This window comes from Orbicella franksi, chromosome 10, assembly GCF_964199315.1.
Source record: "Orbicella franksi chromosome 10, jaOrbFran1.1, whole genome shotgun sequence".
Taxonomy (NCBI): Eukaryota; Metazoa; Cnidaria; class Anthozoa; order Scleractinia; family Merulinidae; genus Orbicella; species Orbicella franksi.
The window spans coordinates 25,313,352-25,337,042 of NC_138154.1; the positions used below are offsets into that span (position 1 = coordinate 25,313,352).

General features: G+C 44.0%; 2 protein-coding genes across 8 annotated transcripts in view; both read right to left on the minus strand.

Moving 5' to 3' along the window:
• Positions 1-23,691, minus strand: part of LOC145499354 (uncharacterized) — a 161,253-nt gene that overhangs the window by 122,090 nt on the left and 15,472 nt on the right. For all 7 annotated transcript variants that reach the window (XM_081478872.1, XM_081478867.1, XM_081478868.1 and 4 more), the window contains exons 9-12: positions 23,223-23,479; positions 22,498-22,765; positions 21,060-21,167; positions 20,376-20,483 (exon numbers count right to left, since the gene is read on the minus strand). In XM_081478872.1, the coding sequence (XP_081334998.1) occupies positions 20,376-20,483; positions 21,060-21,167; positions 22,498-22,765; positions 23,223-23,479 (741 nt within the window). The remainder of the gene's footprint in view (positions 1-20,375; positions 20,484-21,059; positions 21,168-22,497; positions 22,766-23,222; positions 23,480-23,691) is intronic.
• Positions 1-23,691, minus strand: part of LOC145499364 (D-inositol 3-phosphate glycosyltransferase-like) — an 85,757-nt gene that overhangs the window by 41,482 nt on the left and 20,584 nt on the right. The window lies entirely within an intron of this gene.

Genomic DNA, 23,691 nt, shown 5'->3' on the forward strand with positions numbered 1-23,691 from the left:
ATAAGGGATACCAAGAGCGTCGAGCACCGTCAACTTTGAAGGCTGAAAATAATAAGACAACTTGTTTGCGTAGTGAAAAAAGAAGTTTAATTATTTTCATTTGGATCCTCGAATGTCCAGTAAAAAATAATTAAATATATAATTTGGTGACCTTTTATGCACACTGTTAAATTATTAGAAATAGACCCGGAAGTGGCCTATATTAGAGACTATAAGAAGTTCTCAGTTTTCTCAGACTGGGATCGTCCGGTGAAAAGCTAAACTGAAAAACATGAGAAAATAAACTGCATTTTGCTTCTTGGTCGCCACATCCTATCTGGAAAAACCAGGCAATGGTTCAAGTCTACAGGCGGCGCTTACCATTTATTTGATCAAGCTATACGGACCGAAAGGTCAAGACAATATAAATTAGTTCTTATTTAGTATGCTGGATACAAATCAAAGGAATCAATGATCGTGGGCATGCTGTTCTGAAAATTTGAATTTTCTAATTCACGATATTAACTGATTAAAGGCAAGCATATTTTGGTCCAAATTCTACATTGCATGGGTCAGTTCTTAGAATTGGTTTGGCTTCTTTTTGTCTTAACTGACGAAGCTCTTAGAGCAGGACCAGCCAGTTCCCTGTTTTTTAATCGCGACTTTCCTTTAGAGTGTGGCATTCACGTGACCAGCAGCCATACAAATTTGTTGGAACAAAAGTAAGTGTTTTCATAAGAAATTAAAAGATTGAACTCCCACAGGATTGGTGATCTTTGACCCTCTCGCTAGGGTAACCCTTGCACTAGGACAACCATTCCTGCGTTTAAACATGGCCTAATACCTCTTGCTACGACCAATTTACAACTCGTTCCTGCTAAATTTTGTTTTAAAACAAGAGACGATGATGGCTTGTTTAAAAATAACCCACTCGCGAATTGACGATTAAGCATTGCATTTAGAAACTCTCTGTGTGCCTACCGGAGCATATCATATTGCTCTCTTGACAGTTCATGAATCCTCCAGCAAACAATGAGGGTCCAACATACGTTTGGCAGGATCAGAGCGAAAATGAGGGCGGGATACCGGCCGGGATGACACGACTTATAATGGCGGGATCAAATTATTTCGTCGGGAGCGGGATCTGCTCAGTCATTTTCAGTGACAGATGGGACGCGGGATAGTTTTAAACTTGACGGCGGAATGCGGGATTAAAAGCCGAAAATCACACGTTACAGACGTTACCCGGAGAACTGCGAACCTAACCGGGCGGGATAACACTCTGAGTGGGGGGGTATGGCGGGATTGAGCCAAAAATAGTACCGGGATGCGGTATTAAAAGAAGACTGTTGGACAACACACAACAATATTATCGCGTGACAAAAACTAGTCAAGCTAGCCTGTGGACGGGACAAGAATGGAGTGGAGAAGTCAGGCTGATAGTAGACAAGTACCGTAAACGACAAAGATGGAACTTTTGCCCTTCCTTAGGCCCCGTCCACACTACGCGGGGGAAATTTGAACAGGGAGGTTTTACTCTGAAATCGCATCAAATGTTTCTGTTCACACTACGCCGGAGGAACGTAAAAACGCAATCATCGGTCATTTGGGATTTGTGTTTGAGGAAAACTTAGGCGGGGAAATCACATGATTATCAGGACTATATCGATGACGAAAAGTTGCGTTTTCAAAATATTTTCCGTCCACACAAAACGCAAAGCAGGCGTTTTCAAATTCGTCAGGTTTGAAGAGCGTTTCCGGAAAGCCCCGTTTTCGTGACGGATTAGTGACTTGTGGACCGTAAGCCAAACCGTAGAAATAGAGATGCCTTTTCAAATTTCTCTGGTGTAGTGTGAACTGGGACTCAGTTATTGTTCCTTGTTCCTTTCACCACAATGATTAGCATTTTAGAATCTCTTATTCAAAAACCAACTGAAGTAGTTTCAGTTTGACAACACATTGAGAGCTTTGTTTCCTTCGCATTCATTTTACAGTACTTAAACTAAACTTTGTTTCTAATTTTGCTTGAATTGTCTTTCTATAATTATTCGTCGAGTTCGTACTGTCATGATTACACTGACGATTACAAACGAAGTTTGAATAATCACTGTTCGAACCGAGTCCTGTCTCATCCTTGATGTCTGTAGAAGCCTCTAGTGAAGTAGATCGTTTCCACGAGCTAAGAAGTGATTTTCTGAGTCTATTTTTCCGGAATTAAGAAAAGTTCCCAGCTCAGTGCAGTTCAAGTGTTCGTTCAACTGAAATACGGTTCCCAGCGGAAAGACCTATCGTCCCAGTAATGCACGATATATCAGCTAAGACTTTGCCACATTACGGAAACATCTGTTTCTGGGAGGATTCTAAATCCCTCGCCCAAAAAAGCTGCTATGAAAATTATCCCATGGGGGTGGTCTAGGATCACAGAGAAAAACAGTCTGCAAATCACATTGTATCACACCGTTCTAGAAATGCTAAGCATCATCAACATCATCATCGTCGTCGTCATCATCGTCGCTGGCACACAAAGATATAAGGTAGTGCTTGCTGGACGTTGTCTCGAACATAATTCAAATCTTCCTCAGAATGACTAGTTCTGTCAATCCAAAGCCACACAAGCTTCTTCAAGTTGATGACGTGTGGCACGATAGATGTTACGGCGTGACCGAGAGGATTGTCGGACAGGTTAAGTTCCTGTAGATCAGGAATGAACTGAAAACTCTCCAGCAAACCATGTAAGTCATGTTCATCTATGTTTAAGTCTTCAAGATATAAGTCTGTCAAATTGGGGAAGAAGCGAAAACCCCTGAAGAGTGGAGCAAGACAACCTCTCACGTTGAAATCACTGAAAGTGAGCCGTTCCAACAAAGGCATTGTTTTGTTAAATCTGCCAAACAATGTCTCCATTTCCTCAGCTTGCAAAATGCCTCCATCGAATTCTCGTGATGAACATGGCTATCCGCTTGAGGGCGTTGATGAAGTACCCGGATCAGCTACTGCAGAATAACTGGCCAGCATTCGTTAACAACTGCTGAGGGCTTGCTGTCAAATTGTTTACAATTAAACTTTTTTATTTTGCTTAGAATACACCTTTGTTTCAGAATGTCAACCGAACAATCCGAGAGCGCACCTGCCGTCACGGCGCCTCAGGTCGAGACCCGGGCAGCACCCGCCGGCGATGCCACACAGCAAGCGACAACTCCGACTGCAACCACGCAGCGCGTAAAAAACCCCAAGCGTGTGGCTGCTGGAAAAATGGTTGCTGAAAGAACGCGGCTGGCACGGGAAGAACAGAAGAAAGCGGCTGAGGCTTATCACGCGGAAAAAAAAGCGAAAGACGCCACAGAGGCCCCTGAGCCACCCCCTGAGCCACCCCCTGAGCCAACCCTGACTACAGAAGACGAAAGCCTAAAGAGCGGCGGCCTCAGCGCCAACCAATGGATTGCTATTGGCGGCATAGGCGTTTCACTGCTCGGGATCTATTACAAACGTGAAGAGCTCAAGGCAATGGCCAAGCCCGCTTTCGACAAATTCAAAACGCCGGAGCCCGCGCCGGAGCCCGCGAGTGTCGAGCCAGAACCTGCTCGAGCGACACAGCCAAAAGGATTAAGAAAAATGCTTTAAACATTTGCGTGTAAAGTATATCGCGATGTCGAACCCATCCTTTGTGCAGTTTCTCATCTCTACAGCCGCAATTGGCGGAATTTCGGTATTATGGCTCGATTTAACCGCAAAAGCTGTCAAAAAGGTGGTGTAGCTTTCCAAAGAAATGTTTGCCGATAAGGCCGCAGAAGAAAGAGAAAGACAAAGAGAAATACAAGAAGAATTAAGAAGAAGACTACCAGACATAATAAGAATAAGAGATGAACAATTAAGAAGAAAACTATCAGAAATAATAGGAGAAGAAGAAGAAGAAGAAGCCGCGGGAAAGACAGATTAAATTAACACAGTTGGAGAAAAGCTTTTTGAAAATATACTCAGATGGAAGTGTACTGCGTGAAAGACGGGCGAGTGACGCCGAACGTCCGAGGAACAGCAAAAATTGTTGCTACAAAAAGCAACCGGCGACTGCTAAAAGTGAAGTGTGCTGTGTGCGGAATCACCAAAACAAAGTTTTTGCCTGGAATTCCCAGAAAGGCAGCCAAATTGAAATAAAAGAGCAAGCGGGAAAGACAGATTAATTTTGTTTTAAACTTTTCCGAGTGGAATATATCATCATGTTCACAGTTGATGCTCCCAAGTTTCTCGTCTGTTTCTTAACCTTTTTTGCTATCTCGAGTGAATTGTACGACTTAAACAAAACGGTCATTTGCGCGACCGCCGATCTTTTGAGTGGAGCATGTGACGACGAGGTTGCAGAAGAAGAAGAAGAAGAGGTGTTGTGTGCCAAGTGCGCAGAAAAGGACGCGGGAAAGACAGATTAATTTTGTTTTAAACTTTCGTTCTTTACTTATATCAAACGAGCCATGTCCGACAACAAGCTTGTCAAGACCGTCATTGACGCCGCAACTCTCACGGGATTAGTTGCTGGCATCGGCTGGGCCGCAAGAAAGGTTGTGAAAGAGGATTTCACTTCTGATTCCAGCCGCAGTTTTATGAATTACGTGAAGTTCACCGCCGTCATGGCGGGCAGCATTGCGCTCAAAAAGTACCTCGAGGACCAGAAAATCCTCCCCAACAGCGTCTGAAATTTTTGTTTTGAAGAAAACAAAGTCTATTATATTGCGCCATGGCAAGTATTGCAAGAGTCGACGTTCACGAGGCTGTTTCGAGATCCGCGAGAGAAAACGAAAAGAGCTACCACGAAGCACTCAAGGAGTTTCTTGAGCTTTTCGAGAATACAGTTCTCAACCAAGTCTGGATCGTGGTAAACGTGAATAAAAAAGAAGATGCGGAGTTTTTGAAAGATTGTCAAGTGCGAGCCGCCGAGGCGTATCAAAAAGCCAAAGAAAAATACAAGCGCAAACCCGTAAGCCTTCTCAACTGGATTGCGAACAACTTGGAACTTTACAAGGAAAACAGGAATGAGTTATGATTTGAAAAAAGCTTCCGATAATATATAACTATGGCGAACATCGCGATTATGATTGGCGGGGCTGTGTTGAACGCCACGGCTTTTATCGGAGGCAATTATCTGGCGAGGGCGCTTGGCGGGGGCGACAAAGCTGAACTTGAAGAAAAAAAGCGCCACGACAAAGCTCTCGAAGATTATCAAGCAGCTTACGCCAAATACACGCGAGACCGAACACAACTTCTCGACTGGATCGCGACCAACGCGCAAACAAAGGAGCAGGCCAAGTAGAACTTCACCAACACCGACTACGCCTTCAAACTCTACAACCAGGCGCATCCTGACGTACAGATGGTACCCCCCAAGGAACCCAAGTTCTCAGATTTCTACCAGCCAAGCGAGCAGCAGAAAAAGGGTGAACTCGCGTTCGTGGGCGCCGGGGCGCTCGCTCTGGGCTACGCAGCCTTCCGGTTCCTTTAAACTTTTTTACGTCTTACTTATATGGACGCCAAACTCGCAAAGATTTACTACGGCCCCGGGGGCTATTGGAAAGGAATCGCCGCGATCAAAAAATTAGCTGAGGCCGCCAAGGTACCTGAAGAAACCGCAAAAAAGTGGTTGATCAGGCAAGCGCTCTGGCAGATATTCCTCACTGCGCCCAAGCGAATTCCTCGGCCGAAATTTGACGTTCCAACGCCCAACAACGTCCACCAGGCGGACCTTCTTTTTCTGCCGCACGACAAGCTCCCTCGCGGCCGCAAAGTTTTCAAATACGCGCTGACCGTTGTCAACGTGGCCAGCCGCTACAAAGAGGCGGAACCCCTGACTTCGAAAAATTCTGATGAGGTCGCCCAGGCCTTTCAGAAGATTTACAAGCCCGGGCCTCTCGAATGGCCTGAAATGCTGCAGGTTGACCCTGGGAGCGAATTCATGGGCGCTGTCACAAAAGAGATGGACAAGCACACAACCTTCATCCGGCGCGGGCGCGTTGACATTCACCGCGACCAGGCCTTGTAGAACGTTTTAACCGTACCCTGGCTGAGCGCTTGTTCGGGCACCAGTACGCCGTGGAAATGCTTCTCCCTGAGGGGCAGCGGTCCACTGCCTGGGTGAAAAGCCTTCCTGAAGTTGTTTCGGCTTTGAACAACGAGGTCACAAGCCTTATCGGCAAGAAACCCGCCGTCGCCATCAAAGAAAAATCTGTTTATGCAAGGCCGTCGACACCTTACTCAAGGCCTGTTGGAAAAAGCGAAAAAATCCTCCCCTCTCTTGTCCAAGTTCGTTATCTCTACCAGCCCGGCGAGCTTGAAGGTGGTGTGAAAAGAGCCACAGACCCAATCTGGTCTTTGAAAGTTACAGCATTGAAAGATCTTTCATCAAACCGGATCAACCCGTTCTCTACTATCTGCGCGACGGGCCCAAGCGCGGCTTCGTGCGTGAAGAGCTGCTGGTTGTCCCTCCGAACACTACTCTTCCTCCGGCTGACGTGAACTAGATGTGATATTCGATTGGTTCGGTGTGTATCCCGTCGGGCAGCACCCACTGCTTGTCGTAATAAGCGCTCAGCCCCAGCTTCTGCTGCTCGTAAGTGACCATCTGCCCGTCCCGCATCCTGAAACCTCTGTTGGTGGCCATGTCCTTGCCTCCTTCCAGCGCTTCCTTAAAACGCTGCCATGTCAGCTCGTTCTGCGTTTTCGACATCCCCTTCGTGCTGAACTTCTTTTTTTCGCCCCCTTCTCCTTCGTTGGCGAAATAGCACTTCGAGCAAAGGGCGATCATCCGGCTGCCCTCGAACTCAAGTTTGAAGAGGCCTGGGGTCCGGCCGCTCCACTTGTCCCAAGCCAGCCACTGATTTTTTTCCGCCTCGAATTCTTGCTTCAGCTCTGGCCGGACAATGTCTTCGAGCCGCTCGCCGGAGATTGCCATGTAGTTGTTGTCCGTGTCCATCTGGATGAGCTCGAAATCTCTTCTGTCGACATACTTGTCGAGAAAGTCGTAGTAGAATTCCAGCATCCGCAGCTTCGCCAGCTGATAGACAGCGATTCCAATCTGGAACGGCCGTCTGATTGTAATCCGGGGCTTACGGCTTTCCAGCTCGTAGGCCTCCCCGATCTCGTCGAGGTCTTCGAAATACGCGCTCCGCAGCGCTCTGTCGACAACCTTCTCGTCTTTCGTGTATATCACGTTCGTTTGCCGCTCCAGAGCTTCTATCAGTTTCCCGTAAGCGCTGTTTCCGAGCAGTTTGAACACTTCAGCGAGCAGCGCCTTGCTGCTGTCCGCGTCTCCTGTCCGGCGCGCCTCCATCACCTGCTCCACAAACCAGGTAAAGATCTTACCCGGTTCGTAGTCGATTGTTCTGGAAACTTTCGTGACAACCGCCCCGTGGTTCACGTACCACAACCGCAGAGGGGCGTACACCAGCAACCGTTCTGCGGACAGCGCCCCCACAAGCTTTCTCCCGTCTCCACGCTGTCTGCCTGTTCTCGCCAAGTACTCTTCCATATGTTTCGGCACAGCTTCGGCGGGAACCCGTCTGTTGTAAAAGAAAGGGCACATCTCCTGGAACATTGGCCGCAAGAGCTCTGGGATCTCTATGCGAACTTCGGCGAAGCCGAACCACTCCCCGGCTTTCAACCGGCGAATCAGAACTTCGGTCGCTTCCGCTTGGCGGTCATCGTCGTAGTGCACGACCCTTTCCTTCCCGCAAGGCATTTCTCTGAGCATAGTCGAGAGATAGAGAGCGCTGGCGTCGAAACCGAGAATCTTTTTGCAAAGACGCGGTTCTTCGAACTGATGCGACCTTATCCGTGTCACACCGGCCTCGTGCTGTCTTGTGAAAACCAGGCTCGGTCCGCCAACAACCGCCCCTTTGAACATTTCGTAAGCCTCTTTGCTTGGGCTGTAAAGGTCTCCGCCGCGCTCGATTTCCCCTCGGAGCAAATAATGCAAACTCACCCCTGGCAGGCTCACCGCGTCTTTCAGAATGTCGATTCCTCTCTCGGTGTAGAAGCTTTTCATCTTTTCCAGTGCCTCGAGGCCGGGAGCGACATCAAGATTGTTGTAATATCGCAGCCAGTCTGCGAAGATTCGCATCCCCTTTTCTTTGAACAGCCGCTGGCACCCCTCCCACTTCTTCCGCGTGAGAACGTATCCACCCTTCAGCTTCGAATACCAGGCCTCGTATTCTGGGAGCCTCGGGTAATAAAGCTTTTCGGGGGTGTCAAACCATTCGTAGGGGAACCAGGATTTCACTGCCTTGCATCCGTAGGCTTTCACCCAGTTGTCGTAGCTCGTCCCCGGGCTAAGATAGTTGATGATATCGAGGAAACGGGCCCCCCAGGTGAGCAGGAACATGGTTTTGTTCCCCTTCTTGGCCACTTTGACTTTTTTTGATACTTCGGCAAGCGTGCTGGCGAAGTGGTTTTTGATCAGATTCAGGTCGTACGATCCTGAGTTGAACCCCACGACAGGGGCCTGGTTGCACCACTCATTGATTTTTTGCTGCTGATCTTTTGTCAGCAGGTGCATGTCTTCTGGTACAAACTCCGCTCGCACCTTGTCCTGGATGTTTTTGTCGCGTCTCTCCAGCTCTTTAAGGAACTTGCGGACCAGCTCCGCGGGGTTTCTTTCGCAGATGTGGGTGGGCTCTCTTTCAAGAGTGTCCCCGACGCTCACGGAGATCGGCACGTGCGTGTTTTCTATCTTTAACGCTCCTGTCGGCTCTTTCCGATAGTTTTTGTCGCCATACGCCTCGAAATCGTACAAGATCGCGTGCTGGTAAGTTTTAGTTTGCTTCGGGAGTTCCCCCTTAAGAGGCCCAACTTCGCAAGACCAGGCCTCAATAACTTTGTAGCCTCTCTTTCGCAGAAATGCGGTGCGGTTCGCTGTGGCTTGGTACAGTTGTTCGGCTGTTTTACCGTTTGTTATGACCTCCTGTCGGTTAGGATAACATTTTGGGCATCCGTGGAAGGGGCAGCCGTGGTATTGTAATACCATCCTCGTTTCGTGGTGGTACCCGTCGACAGGAGAAGACTTCATTTTCACGCCTTCTCGAGGAAGCCATCTCTCGCCCCGTGCCCGCACATCGCGTGGTGGATGTGCATCCTTCGTCGCTTCGCTTCCCGCTCCAGCCACAGAATCGCTTGTTTCGATGCTGAGCCTTTTGGGTACATCACTTTCTCGAAAGCTGTCTGTGGCGCTTCAACTTTTGTCCCCGGGCAAAAGATTACCGTTTTTCCCGCGCTGCAGGTTTGGTGATGCCTTTGTAGATGACAAGCTTGTGTGAACCTCTGCCCGCAATGCGTGTATGCATAGGTTTTTGCCAGCTTTGCGATATCTTTTATCAAGAAAAGATGGTCTTCGTAGACACCTATCGTCAAAATCTTTTTGAGTTTGGGGTTCGGGTTTATTCTGAGGTGGCAAGCCACTTCTCCGTTTTCCAGACGCTCAGGCTCGTAGACACGAATTCCAAACCAAGATGCGACGGGTAAGCCCTCATTCAGATGGGCTTCGACCTTTTCCAACTCATCAAGAGAAGTTTTTGCGAAGTTTTCTGTAATGGTCTTGAGTTTGTAGAAACTCTTGACGAGACTTCGGGCTTCTTTTGTGCAACGGTCTGTGCGCGCCCCTCAGTGCACAGCGATGCACCGCCATAGGCACAGGTTGTCGTTATACACGTCCAAAGATACCATTGCGCGGCTATAGGCAAGGTTGCGCAGCCAGTCAGGCAAAGGCCCTGTTCCCACCAACGGCTTCCTGTGAATCACAACCTTCAGGTCTACGTTGAAAAAGGCTTCGAACACCCACTTCGTGTTGGGCCTGTCGGTTTTTTCATTGTCGAGACGCAGTTCTTCCTCCCGGTTAAGCCATTTTCCCGCGTCTTCCAGTTTGTCAAACCACTGTGAGCCCTTGGGGTTAGAGTAGTACACGATCACAGTTCCATCCTCAATGTTGCGCAACTGATACGCGAAAACGTGCCTGAGATAAAACGACGTGCTTACTCTTTCACGAATCCTCGACATAAAGTCTGGTGTTAGGTTTCTCCCCAGACGTTTGATAAAGCGCCAGCGAATGAAACACCGGCCTGTCGTCTCTTCTTTCGCTTCTTTCTCTGCGTCATCGAACAGATCCAGAATCTCCTTCTCGTAGTCTGTCACTGTTCGGGTTTCCCGCGCAGGGAAGGGGTCGTACTCCCTCAGAAGCGCTTGCTCTTTTCTCGACTTTCTTTGGCGTGGAGGGGCTCTTGGCTGGTAAGGCTTCGGAAGTATTGGCTTTTGCAGACGCGCCTGCGTTTCCTGACAAATTGGTTCATCCAGCACGTTCTGGACAACCTTTCTTACCGCTGGCGCGTTTTCTGGAAGAAGTTGATCGAAATAACGCAATACCGCGGGGTCTATTTTTGCGAGTTCTTCTTCCAGTCTTTCTTGGTTGTTAGAAGTCATAGTTCCTTGTGTTATAACCCAAGGTTTCATTTCTCTAACTGATGTGTTTCTTTCAGCTCGAACAAAACAAGTTCAAAAAATTTTTTTTGCTTTTTCACGCTTGCGGATAAGACGTTGTTTAAGCGCGTTACCGCCGCAGGGCTTGCAAAGACGGTAATCGCACAGAAGACCGACTCCGCAAACTCTGCAAGGCTCTGGCATTTTCATTCCTTTTTTCAGCTGGTAGTTATGCTGCCCGCAATACGCCCCGTAACAACACTTTCCGCAGTTTTCTTTCCCGCCCCGCATCAGCCACCCGCACTTGTTTGGCGTTCGAGTCATCCCGACTCGGGCGGTATAACAACGGGCTCGCTTGTTTCCAATTGGTGTCCCTCTCCCTTCCCTGTTGTAAGTAGTATATAGGGGATTAACCAAATACTATTTCAAAGAGGGAGCTGAATTTCACCGTTTCGCAGCCCCCAGGTTCAACCGGCCCGAGCTTGTGAGGGTCGGGCTTGATGGTAGGGGCTGCGATAAGGTGAAATAAAGCTCCGTCTGCGAAATGGTATTTGGTTAATCCCCTATATACTACTCGAGCCACGAAACGATTTCTGTGACGTACGAATTTTAAGCCAATTACAGTTTAGCTCAAGTAGACCCAGAACTACTGCGCGAGGTACTCGCTGCGAGGAGCACTCGCGTTTCATTCTATCATGGAATCTGATCGGCCAAAGAGAAACAAGTCATTACGTCACAGAAATCGTTTCGTGGCTCGGGTTCGCAGACGTTGTTTTCGGCGGAGATGAGCGACAGCCGTAAATAGGATGATAGGATGATAAATTTTGTTTTAAAACAAGAGACGACGGTGGCTTGTTTAAAAATAGCCCACTCGCGAATTGATGATTTCCCATTGCATTTAAAAACTCTCTGTGTGCCTACCGGAGCACATCATATTGCTCTCTTGACAGTTCACGAACCCTCCAGCAAACAATGAGGGTCCAACAAACGTTTGGCAGGATTAAAACGAAAATGAGGGCGGGATACCGGCCGGGATGACACGACTTATAATGGCGGGATAAAATTATTTTGTCGGGAGCGGGATCTGCTCATTTTCAGTGACATATGGGACGCGGGATAGTGTTAAAGTTGACGGCGGAATCCGGGATTAAAAACGGAAAATCACACGTTACAGACGTTACCCGGAGAACTGCGAACCTAACCGGGCGGGATAAACACTCTGAGTGGGGGGGGGGGGGGGGGGTGATAGCGGGATTGAGCCAAAAATAGTAGCGGGATGCGGGATTGAAAAAGGACTGTTGGACAACACACAACAATATTATCGCGTGAGATAAACTAGTCAAGCTAGTCTGTGGACGGAAAAAAAATGGAGGCAGGCTGATAGTAGGAGAGTACCGTAAAGGAGAAAGATGGAACTTTTGCCCTTCCTTAGGCCCCGTCCACACTAAGCTGGGGAAATGTGACAGCGGAGGTTTCACTCTCCACACTACCCCGGATGAACGTAAAAACGCAATCATCGGTCATTTGGGATTTGTGTTTGAAGAAAACTTAGGCAGGGAAATCACATGATTATCAGGACTATATCGATGACGAAAAGTTGCGTTTTCAAAATATTTTCCGTCCACACAAAACGCAAAGCAGACGTTTTCAAATTCGTCAGGTTTGAAGAGCGTTTCCGGAAAGCCCCGTTTTCGTGACGGATTAGTGACGTGTGGACCGTAGGCCAAACCGTCGAAATAGATATGCCTTTTCAAATTTCTCTGGTGTAGTTTGAACTGGGACTCAGTTATTGTTCCTTGTTGCTTTCACCATAATTAGCATTTTAGAGCGGTTTTCAGTTGAGTGTCGAAAGTAATTAGATAATTACTTTGGTTTTGGTTTTACTTCGGTTTGAGATTGGCTGAGTAGTCTAATTGGTAAGTAACTGGTTTGGTTTTAGTTTTACGACACTCAATTGAAAACCGCTCTAGAATCTCTTATTCAAAAACCAACAGGAGTAGTTTCAGTTTGACAACACATTGAGAGCTTTGTTTCCTTCGCATTTATTTTACAGTACTTAAACTAAACTTTGTTTCTAATTTTGCTTGAGTTGTGTTGCTACTATTATTCGTCGATTTCGTATTGTCATGATTACACTGACGGTTACAAACGAAGTTTGAATAATCACTGTTCGAACCGAATCCTGTCTCATCCTTGATGTCTGTAGAAGCCTCTAGTGAAGTAGATCGTTTCCACAAGCTAACAAGTGATTTTTTGAGTCTATTTTTCCGGAATTACGAAAAGTTCTCTGCTCAGTGCGGTTCAAGTGTTCCTTCAACTGAAATACGGTTTCCAGCAGAAAGACCCATCGTCCCAGTAATACACGATATATCAGCGAAGACTTTGTCACATTATGGAAACATTTGTTTCTGGGAAGAATCTAAATCCCTCGTCCATGTATAAAAAACAAAACGAGCTCAACTTCGTTAATAACGCCGCTTTCATGTTTTTAGGTAAAAATTTAAATTTAGAAAAGCTGCTATGAAAATTATCCCATGGGGGTGGTCTAGGATCACAGAGAAAAACAGTCTGCAAATCACATTGTATCACACCGTTCTAGAAATGCTAACCATCGTCATCATCATCAACATCATGATCGTCGTCGTCATCATCGTCGTCCTCATCGTCGATGACAAAAATAATGTCGTTGACAAAGATATCAGATAATGCTTGTTGGACATAATTCAAATCTTCCTCAGAATGACTAGTGTTGTCAATGAAAAGGAACCGAAGCTTCTTCAAATTGATGACGTGTGGCACGATAGATGTTATGGCGTGACCGAGAGGATTGTCGGACAGGTCCAGTCCCTCTAGATCAGGAATGAACTGAAGAATCTCCAGCAAACCACGTAAGTCGTGTTCATCTATGTTTAAGTGTCCAAGATATAAGTGTGTCAAATTGGGGAAGAAGCGAAAACTCCTGAAGAGTGGAGCAAGACAACCTCTCACGTTGAAATCTCTTAACGTAAGCTGCTCCAACAAAGGCATTGTTTTGTTAAATCTGCCAAACAACGTCTCCATTTCCTCAGCTTGCAAAATGCCTCCATCCACACCAGTTAACATGAGTACTCGTAAGGTCGACATTTCAGGAAGTGACTGACCGAGCGCCTTATTTACTGCTGGAGTCAGAATTATTGCACGAAGTATCAGTGCTTCGAGAGTCTTGTGTGTTATACTAGGAACCAATGTGTCCTGTGCTGCAGCACAGCAGCCTGTCAGGTTAAGGTTAAGAACGATGACGTTGTTAAATCTTGGTAACAAACCGGCGAGCTGTACTGCTCCAACTGATGTAAGATCCACACCAAGAAAGTCGTCAATCATCAGAGAGCACTTACTGGGGTTTCGCACTTGTTCCAAAAGATAACATATGGAGTCATCAACCATCTCAACTTTAATCCTACTCAAATGCTTACAATTTCTAATGACTGCACCAAGAGCTTTAGCTGTCTGGCTTCTCAGGTGACCACAACGCAGAGAACTTAAGAATTTCAGACGTGTAGCGTTAGACGGAATAGAAATCGTAGTAGATTCCGTAAATACTCTGACATGGTAATCACACAACAGGGACAACTCGGTAATGTAAAAATGAAACTGGCCATTACGGAAATATAGGACGGGATAAAGCGTGCAATAGCATATCTTTCCCAAACAAGTTTTCCTCAGGAAGTCTTCAACTGTGAGAACGACAGAACTATCTGTTACTCTAAGTTGCGTTTGCAAGCAGTTGAGAAATTGAAGTGACTTGCACAATACTGTGTCTTCAACGTATCTGCAGCGGAACGATGGTGAACCCCTTCCAGAAATGAAACTAAAAACACAATTATGTGCTAGTCTAATCAAGACGTTAACATTTGGCATAAGCTCAGAAAGCGGCCTATCTCTGGTGACAAGGATGACTCCATCAGTGCAATCTAGAAAATGACTTAAGAGTTCAGCTTGTGATTGAACTTCTCGAAAGGAATCGTGAGCCAAGTTACTGAACCTCTCATGCCTATCAGTGACGTCACATACAGGCACGTCAGTCTCGGTTTCTACGTCCGGTATCGTCTTTGATAAATCCAGTGTTGGGTCAGAGATTCTGACTGACTTCAAGCGTTGAAGTATTTTCATTGCTCCCTCGTCAGACAAACCACAAACGAACTGAAAAACATTCTCCAAGGCAACACAGTTCTCCAATGTGGCGGCGTGCTGTCCAATTTCACCAAGATTACCTTTAGGGACACAGCTGTAGATAAGGTACCACGCCGCTAAGTATTCTTGAATACTCTTGTGGATGAAGGATACCATTTCCATTGGTTCTAGACTTGGTCCGTACTCAGAAAATTGAAAAAGGCCAACAATGACACCCTGTTCGCCACGCACCTTTTCAGACAGTTGACCAAACTCGAACACCAGATCGCCTTTGAGAAGACCTACCAAAGCCACCTTTCCAATTTCAGCGAGAATCTCCTCGTAATCCGTTTCTTTTAGTTTCGAGGCCTTAGAAGAACAGTGCCTTCGGTGGCTGTGCTGCAAAATGTGCTTCACAATTGCTTGATACAATTTGGCTTTACGGTGAGTAAGTTCCTTTAACTTGTCCTTTTCTTGATTCCATAGCAAGCAAAAAAAGAGGCTCAGTAACGGAACTCTTGTTAGGTCATTCAGCTTACTCTCTCGCAGGAACTGCAATAAACCACGCACCTCTGTTTGGCTATCCAGCATTTTTCTCATGAAGTCCTTTCTATCAGCCATATTAAACCCGGTGATCTCGGCTTGTATGTCAGCGGGTCCGCGTATCTCATCTCCCCTTGAAGGTCGAGTGGTTACCAACACCGTGCAGTCTCTCAAAATATTCCCGTGGAATATCTTGTAGATTTCCGAGTTGGTTCTGCTGCCATACCTTTCCTCTGCTTCGCTACCGGTGCGGTATTCGTCATAGCCATCAAACACAAGCAAAATTTTGTCTTGGTTCTTACGAATGTAACAAAGCAGATCGTCGACTGACTTTTCGTCGTCCTCTGGAAACAGACCAGAGCGTCGTACCGCTTCATTAAACGTCTGGCACTTGGATACTTCTTTGAGATTCACAGCAAGAACGAGGTCAAACTTCCTCAGTGCATCTTTGCGTTCCTTGCCCATCTCCGCCTCTTCAAGATTCGACCAATCCACAAGCAGCTTCTTAACGAAAGTAGTTTTTCCAATCCCAGTCTCTCCTTGCACGAGAATTCTCTTTGCTTCACCTCCGTTCTTTGTCTTCTCAGTGAAAATTTCAGTGTAATGGCTCAGCTCCTTTTGTGATGACCCAGCCGTGGTTTGTTCTTCTTTCGTCTTTTGTGATGACCCAGCTGTGGTTTGTTTTTCTTTCTTCTTTTGTGATGACCCAGTTGAGGCTTGTTCTTGTTTCACCCAGGACAGTCGAGTGTAGATCTCTTCAAGGTCCGCCTGTAATACTGACGACCACGCAGTGGTGGGCACCTTGGCTGTTTTTTGATAATGCTCTGCAAGTTTCCTCTGACAGGCTTTCACGTCAAACATTTCTGCAGGAGGGGCCCCTGATGAGACAAAACATAACGAACTGAGATAGCTGCAGCAGATACATAATAAAATACAAACTTTTATAGCGCCACATGAGTGGAAGAAAAAGAGTCGCCCTTATATTTAAATGAGACTTAAAGTGTTATGTCGGAATACATAACCATAGGTGCACATAATGTGTTTTAAACTCTCTAAATCTAACGAAGTGAAACACGCAATCAGAATAATAAAAATCTTTGAAATATTGCTAAGGTCTACCTAAAAAAATAAAACCACACTAACAGTAGGAGGCTTTAGAAATCTGTGTAATCAAATTGTGACGAGTGAAATAAGGAAATAATTTCAGGAGTATACCATTTGATAACCTTTTAATATTATGGGTGACAAATTATGCTTACAATCCTGGGCTTTTGACTTGTTTATTTTAGCGAGAAATTTTGCGCCAAACGTTGCCATGGCAATTTTGTAATTTCGCATCTGAAATTATAACTATTATTATACATTAAACTCAATCTCTCTTTTCTGATTGGCCGAAAGCCTACAATTTATTTAATATTTACGTATTAACTTTTTTAATATATACTTATTTATTTTTTATATTCATAATTTCTTTTTTGTGTGTGTCCCCAATTAGCAGCAATGCTAAATACCCCAGACACGTGAATAAAGGTTTTTGTTGTTGTTGTTGTTGTGGGCTCCGTTAAGGCCAGGCTGGGCACATGGCCGAATGACTCGCCTATCTGCTGGTGGCTTGCTGGCGGCCAGCTGTCAAAAGCAGGGGGGAGGGGAGAGTGTCTTGTACTGACACCCCCAACTAGCTAGACCTTGAGTTTTCAGTGTTAAATAAGCTTGATATTGACTGTGTTTTTGGGTATTTTACTCAGTTGTTTGACCTTGTTTGAGGCTGCTGTGTTGACATGGCACCCTGCTGGAGTGGTCCATGCCACGTGCATGCGTGAAGAGCCATCTCCTAGCCAGGGGGGTGGTCAGAGGACTTATGGCCGCTGGGACTGTCTTTGAGTCAATGCGGGCATGTTTTTGCGAATTCGGTTAGATATATTATAATTATTATTACAAGATTGTGACTTCGTTGGAATGTCCATGTAAGGTGTGTAAATTTCAAGAAGTGAAGAGCTATAACACTGGGAACAACACTGCTTTACATCGACACTGGAAAAAATTGGCCCAATGGATTACAAAATATTTACAGCCAGAATGGTCCTTGAGCTTTTTTTTTTCACTAATCAGAATCCCAGTTATGCACTGCGGTGAGTAACTATAAATACATGTACCTGTTTGAAGTCGTCATTTGTTTTGGTTACATATTAGAAAATTTCCTACTCACTCTGAAGATGATGACTTTGTTTCTGAGAAGTTTGAACTGGAGTCTGACTGCATGCAGGAAATTGCAACTGATTGTGTTCCATTGATAAAGGTGGCCTGCCTTGAACAGTGGAGCCTTTTAAAATAAGAACCAAAATGATTTTAAAAACAATATTTTGCTCTGTTTCTACAAAACAATGTAATGCAGCATTTGTAGATATAATGTGGAGGGCCTTTGGGATCGTCTAAAAGTTATTGTCAGCATCCACCTCTTACTACTCCAGCGCGAGGGCCGTACTGTCGAATATTGCCTGAGGTCCAGGCAGTACGGACCGAGCACAGCGAACTCCATCATTTGAGAAAAACTGAAGGCCAATATTCCCCAGCACGGCTCTAGCAAACTACACACACTGTAGGTTAGCAAGTACTTTATTATATGGCACTCGGGCCAGGCTTTCAAATACAAAAGATACACCGCTTATGCCCATTTCCATGGAAACGGTCCGTATGGCAAAATCCCAACCGAGAAAGAACTAATCAGAACGGTCGGATTTACCTTAAGACTATCTTGCCACATGATAAAAATGTTGTAATTGCATAAAACTATTGTCACTTACTCTGGGAGTAATTTCTCTGATAATCGGGCCCTTCATAAGTCTGACCAGCCACAGTAGAGGAACACAAACTGTATTCCACTGATGAAAGCAGCGAGCCAGAAGAACCTTGACCAGAAAAAATATTAACCCATTTAACTTTTCTTACACTACAACTCAATTACTAATTTGATCTCTAGTATACCTTAAGTGCAGTCTAAATCCCAGAAGTTCATTTTTCACAATTCTTACAGAAAAGTGAATTGAGAGCACCTGAGATCATTACTATCTGATATCAGCCGGGTATGGCATTTTTTACAATGATATCTGCTACAACTGAATTCAATGGAAGGATATGTTATTTACAGCTAAGAATATATGCGCTCAGATACTGATTGATTACATGGAAAAGTAAACAAAGCGGAGCGATCCCTGGTTTATCAACAAATTACATTACGCAGAAATAACAAAGGATTATACAAATAAAAGGGGCACAGAAAAGAAAGAAATCTGGCACTTGGGAGGAGTATCACCAACCTCAAGCATATCTACTTACAATTAATCTCTTGCCAATGTGATCTACATGTACATGCGGGAGCAATGTGATAGCATGTAATTAAATGATAGCACTTCTAAAGTGCTGTGAGGCAAATGGCTGTTAAAACCCTGTTTGAAGTTACTATGATAATCATAAGATTGTGTTTTCATTGCACAAGAAAATTTCCTACTCACTCTGAGGATGATGACTTCTTGGATAAGTGGGCTCTCCATGAGTCTGAGTGGCTGCATGAGAAGGCAACTGACTGTATCCCCCTTTCTTGAACATGGCTAGTCACAACAAGAACAAAGAGATTCTATTTAGTTATTTCTTTTTGACATGGTGCTACTCAAATGCTTAATTTCAAGAACCAACACCAACACCACATTTGTACACAAGTGTTCCAAGCAGCAACCATTTTGGTTGCTATGGAAACTCTAAAAAGGCAACTGTCATTACAATAACTGAACTTGATGTATGAATGCTGAATTGACCAATCAGAGTTGGGCTAGTGGCTTTTCCTCAATTTCAGCGTTGGACAGAATAAGCCATCGACTCCCAGTTGAAGTAAGACCTAGTAACAATTAATTTCTTGAGTGGCTACAACAAAAGGCAACTGACCATATTCCACTGATGAATGTGGCCTGCCATGATCAGCAGAACCTTTGAGAATGAAAACCAGAATACTGTAATTTCACAATTCTGTTTTGTGTTTAAAAGATATAGACTTTGTGCAACATGATGGAGGATGTTACAAAGGTTCTCTGTCGCTAGTTTGTTACTAAGTGAAGTTGTAATGACATACAGATACTCTTACTTACTTGGAGAGTGCCATGTCTGATAGCTTGGTCTTTCATGAGTCTGACCAGCCAGGGTACAAGGAAACCTACTGTATTCCATTGATGACAGCTGGCAGCCAGAGGAACCTTGACCAGAAGAAAAATGTGTTTGAAGTCGTGCAACCTTTTTCAGAACACAGTACATTACCTTTTTGATGACTAGTGTACCTTAAATGTATGTGTATGTGCAGCAAATGCATGTGCATACCAACCAAAGGACAATTTATGCTGTGGCAAAATGCCATTCGATACATAACTGCTCCAAACTGTAACAAGTTTGCTACAATGGAAAATTAAAAAAAAATGGTAGCTGAATTTGGTTGACTAATTAGTTTTGAACCCCCTTGGGCTTTGTCTTCATGTCAATTTTGGTTTTAGATCAAACATGCAGTGCAGCCCAGTTTTCAAAAGTCAGATTTTACCAATGCTACTAAAGCTAATCCAAGTTCAAAAAGTTGATTTCACATTGTCTGTTTGATCATTGGTTTTGACTGTTACCTCCGATAACATACAGACAATGGCATCACCTAAACATGCTTAATTTAAGGATTTGTTAGCATGACAATCTTCTGTCAGTGAAGATCGCCAACTTCTTGGAGAGTTGTACTCATATTACTTTTACTATTATTGAGACTAAGAAATAACTTTTCCCACTCACTCTGAGGGTGACTTGTCTTACATGTTTGAACTGGAGTCTGAGGGCCTGTCTTGTGTTCCAGTAATGAAGGTGGCCTGTCATAACCAGAGAAGCCTTTGAAAGCCAAAGGAGTTATTAATTAATACTTGGAAAATTCTGCTCTGTGCCTAAAATGTGCTAAAGAATTTGTAATTTATTGATTTCAAAAAAGTGCATGGCCTTTCAGGTCGAGTAACTGCAATAATGATGCAAACAGCTATTGTTTGTTATGGAATTTTGCACTCTTGTATACAATTTTTTTTTACTCCAACTCATTCTGACTGTTTCCTCTCTGATAATCGTCCCTTTAATGAATCTGACTGGCCACAGCAGAAGGTAAATGACTGCATTCTACTGATTCTATGATACAGGGCTTGCAACAGAAAATTGCAGTAATATTATTTCAAAAAGTATGTTTTCCCACTCACTCTGAGGGTGACTTGTCTGATAAGTTTGAACAGGAGTCTGAATGCCTGCAAGAAAAGGTGACTGATTGTGTTCCAGTGATGAAGGTGGCCTGCCATGACCAGAGGAGCCTTTGAAAACCAAATTTTCAAAGGCTCCTCTGGTCATGGCAGGCCACCTTCATCAGGACACAATTGCATTCATTAGTGTGTTGGAATAGACTTTTCTGCATTACGTAATCCTTTTGTGTTAGATTTCCAATAGTACATTTTTCGCATATCTTAGTTGATAACTTAGCCTTTTTTTGTGTGCTTAGATCATTTAATTTTAATCCTCGGCGTGTGCGGTACGGATCGAAACTTTTTGGAAATATCGAAGACACTTAGACTGTGAAGGCACTGTTTTAAAGTTTGGTTCCTGTAATCATGTGATCGAATAAATGTTTATCTAGTAAACACCAAAAGGAGTTTATTTAATACTTTTAAAATTCTGCTTTGTGCCTACAATGTGTCCAAATTATAATTACTTCAACTCACTCTGATAATCCTCTCTCATAATTGTGCCTTTCATGAATCTGACTGGCCATAGCAGAAGTTAAATTACTACATTCTACTCATCCACACAGTAGTCAAATTAACTCTACGATACAGAGCTTGCAACAGAAAATGGTAGTAATATTATTTTAAAATATATGTTTTCCCACTCACTCTGAGAGTGACTTGTCTGATAAGTTTGAGCTGGAGTCTGAGTGCCTGCAAGAAAAGGTGACTGATTGTGTTCCAGTGATGAAGGTGGCCTTCCATGACCAGAGGAGCCTTTGAAAACCAAAAGGAATTTATTTAATACTTTTAAAATTCTGCTTTGTGCCTGCAATGTGCTAAAAATTTGTAAACGTGAATGTGTGAATGGCCTTTCAGGTTAAATAACTGCAATAAATGTGCAAACAATTACTGTTTGTTATGTAATTTTGCAATATTGTAGACAATAATATTTACAACAATATTGTAAATATAAAGTGGAGTGCCCTTAGGATCGCCTGAAAATTATTTTGCCACCGTTTTATATGTACACGCAAGAGAAGAAGTACAAAGTGATCCGTGATTAAAGTGTAGAGATGTAGTGCTCTACGAAAACTTCTACAGCATTATGAGGTTCATAAAATTGGTGCCAGTTGCCAAAGCTACCGTAATAAATGAATAGCAGGACTTTTTAACTCTTTTTTCTATTATTGTTTTTTAACGGAGACTAGTGAGCAGCCATTTTTTAATGGAGACTAGTGAGCAGCACAAACAAAGACTTCTTGTTGTTGTGAGTTTTCATTTATTTTTCTGCCGCATTTCATCTCTATCTGAGACTTCTTCAGGGAATGATGACAACTAACATTGAACAGCATATATCACTATCATTATCATTATCATTATCATTATTATTACTATTAACTAAGACGTCTACCCTTAGCAAATTCTTTAATCTACCACCAAATTTGTTCATTACAATAAAATTATAAATCTATGAAAAACAAGGGGCAGTTTACATGGCCAAAAGAAATATAAGAAATGATGTACATGACAAACAGATAATGTACACAGTGTGATGTAGTAAGCTTTACCTTGTATGAGTTGAAAAGATATACATTACCAACAAACTGTCTTAGGGCCTGTTTACAAGGAGGGAGGGTTACCCTAGTAAGTTGGTTAACCCTAGCTGGAGGGCAAAAGATAGCCTGAGTTTACAAGCAAAAATTTCACAGGTAGGGTAACCTTACAACCCAGGACAACTTAATGCGTGGTTACACTCAAAGGGTCTGGAAACAATTAGAAAGTTAACCCAGGTAGGCGGGTTAACCCTTCCTGGAGTGTTAACAAGGGAAAAAATTAACCTGCCTGCCAGGGTAACCCTAGCATGCAGATAGGGTAACCCGCCTACCCAGGTAACCCTACATGTAGCTGCCTTGTAAACATGATGAGGAAAAAAAAGAGGAAATTTGTGAGCGCTAGGGTAAACTGCTTGCTAGGGTAACCCTCCCTCCTTGTAAACAGGCCCTTATAACACAGTGTGATGTAGTAAGCTTTACCTTGTAAGAGTTGAAAAGATATACCGACAATACCAACAAACTGTCTGTCTGTCTGTTGCATGAAGCCTCACCTTGTTTGGGTTGCAGGCTAACGTAGTGAACTTCATGAACATGGCCTAGCACAAGTGGATTGGTGCTGATCACGTGACCATCAGGCCTGATAGAAAAGTCACAGTGATTTGACTGACTGCTAATCACACGAATGTACGTTTTATAGCAATTTGCAGTGGCATAGAGAATCACGTGATCACCCCATGTGCCATCTTGCTCCATGTTTGTAAGATAATCAGACCATGATCGATATCCATCAATGAAGTTAAACAGATCTGTTCCATCTGCCTGTAAGAAGGGTGAATAAAAAGACTAACTTTTAACGAGGTCAGTTCACATAGAATTTTGCAAGTGTGATGGCAGGAATGTCTCTCTCTTAAGTTACATGTATAATGGCGAACTAACTTTTGAAATCACTTTTTACACAGCAATTTAAAAATTGAACTAATTTCTGTATCTGGCGATGCCCAATTTTCTGCCGTCTTATCCGACTGCAAGTCCAATTCAAATGCTGACACAAATGCTGATCACATGGAACACATTTTCCCAATTAAGCCACATGTGGAGCATATTTATTGTATAGGTACATATTGTATTTTGTTGTATTTATATTCTGAAAGATATTAGCTTATTTTAGCTACTAAAAAATTTGAGAGGAAATAAAGTATATGTATGTATGTATGGGTGTATGTATGTAAGTTAAGATTTTCTTAACCAGAACAACAAAATTAAATACTTAACATACCAGTCTTGGGTTATTTAAGAGGTACTGCACTATGGATTGTCTTAATTCTCCATGCGAGATCTTGATTCCTTTCACAAGGTTCAGTTGTTCAGACAGTGCATAAAACATGCAGTTCCCTGACCCTTCATTGTCAGAAACCACAAAGCCTTTGCCTGATGCAATCTTCTCCAACTCTGCTGATGGGTCGGTATTACTGTTGATCTTGCTTACATTGCACTGCATTTCCTGAAGATTCATGAACATTTGCCCAAGCAGATCTAGAAAGAAAAAGATGTAAATTAAGGTTACTGCAGAGGGGTTTCTCACTAGAACCTTTTGCGGGGAGGGACAGGGCCATCTGTTACCGTACTTCAAATCCTATTTGACACCAAACTACTCATTTGAAAACTCTTAGTTTACATTAACTGAGTTGTAAAATGGCAGTGTGTACTCTCATATGCACAGCCCCACGGAAAGAGATTTATAATAC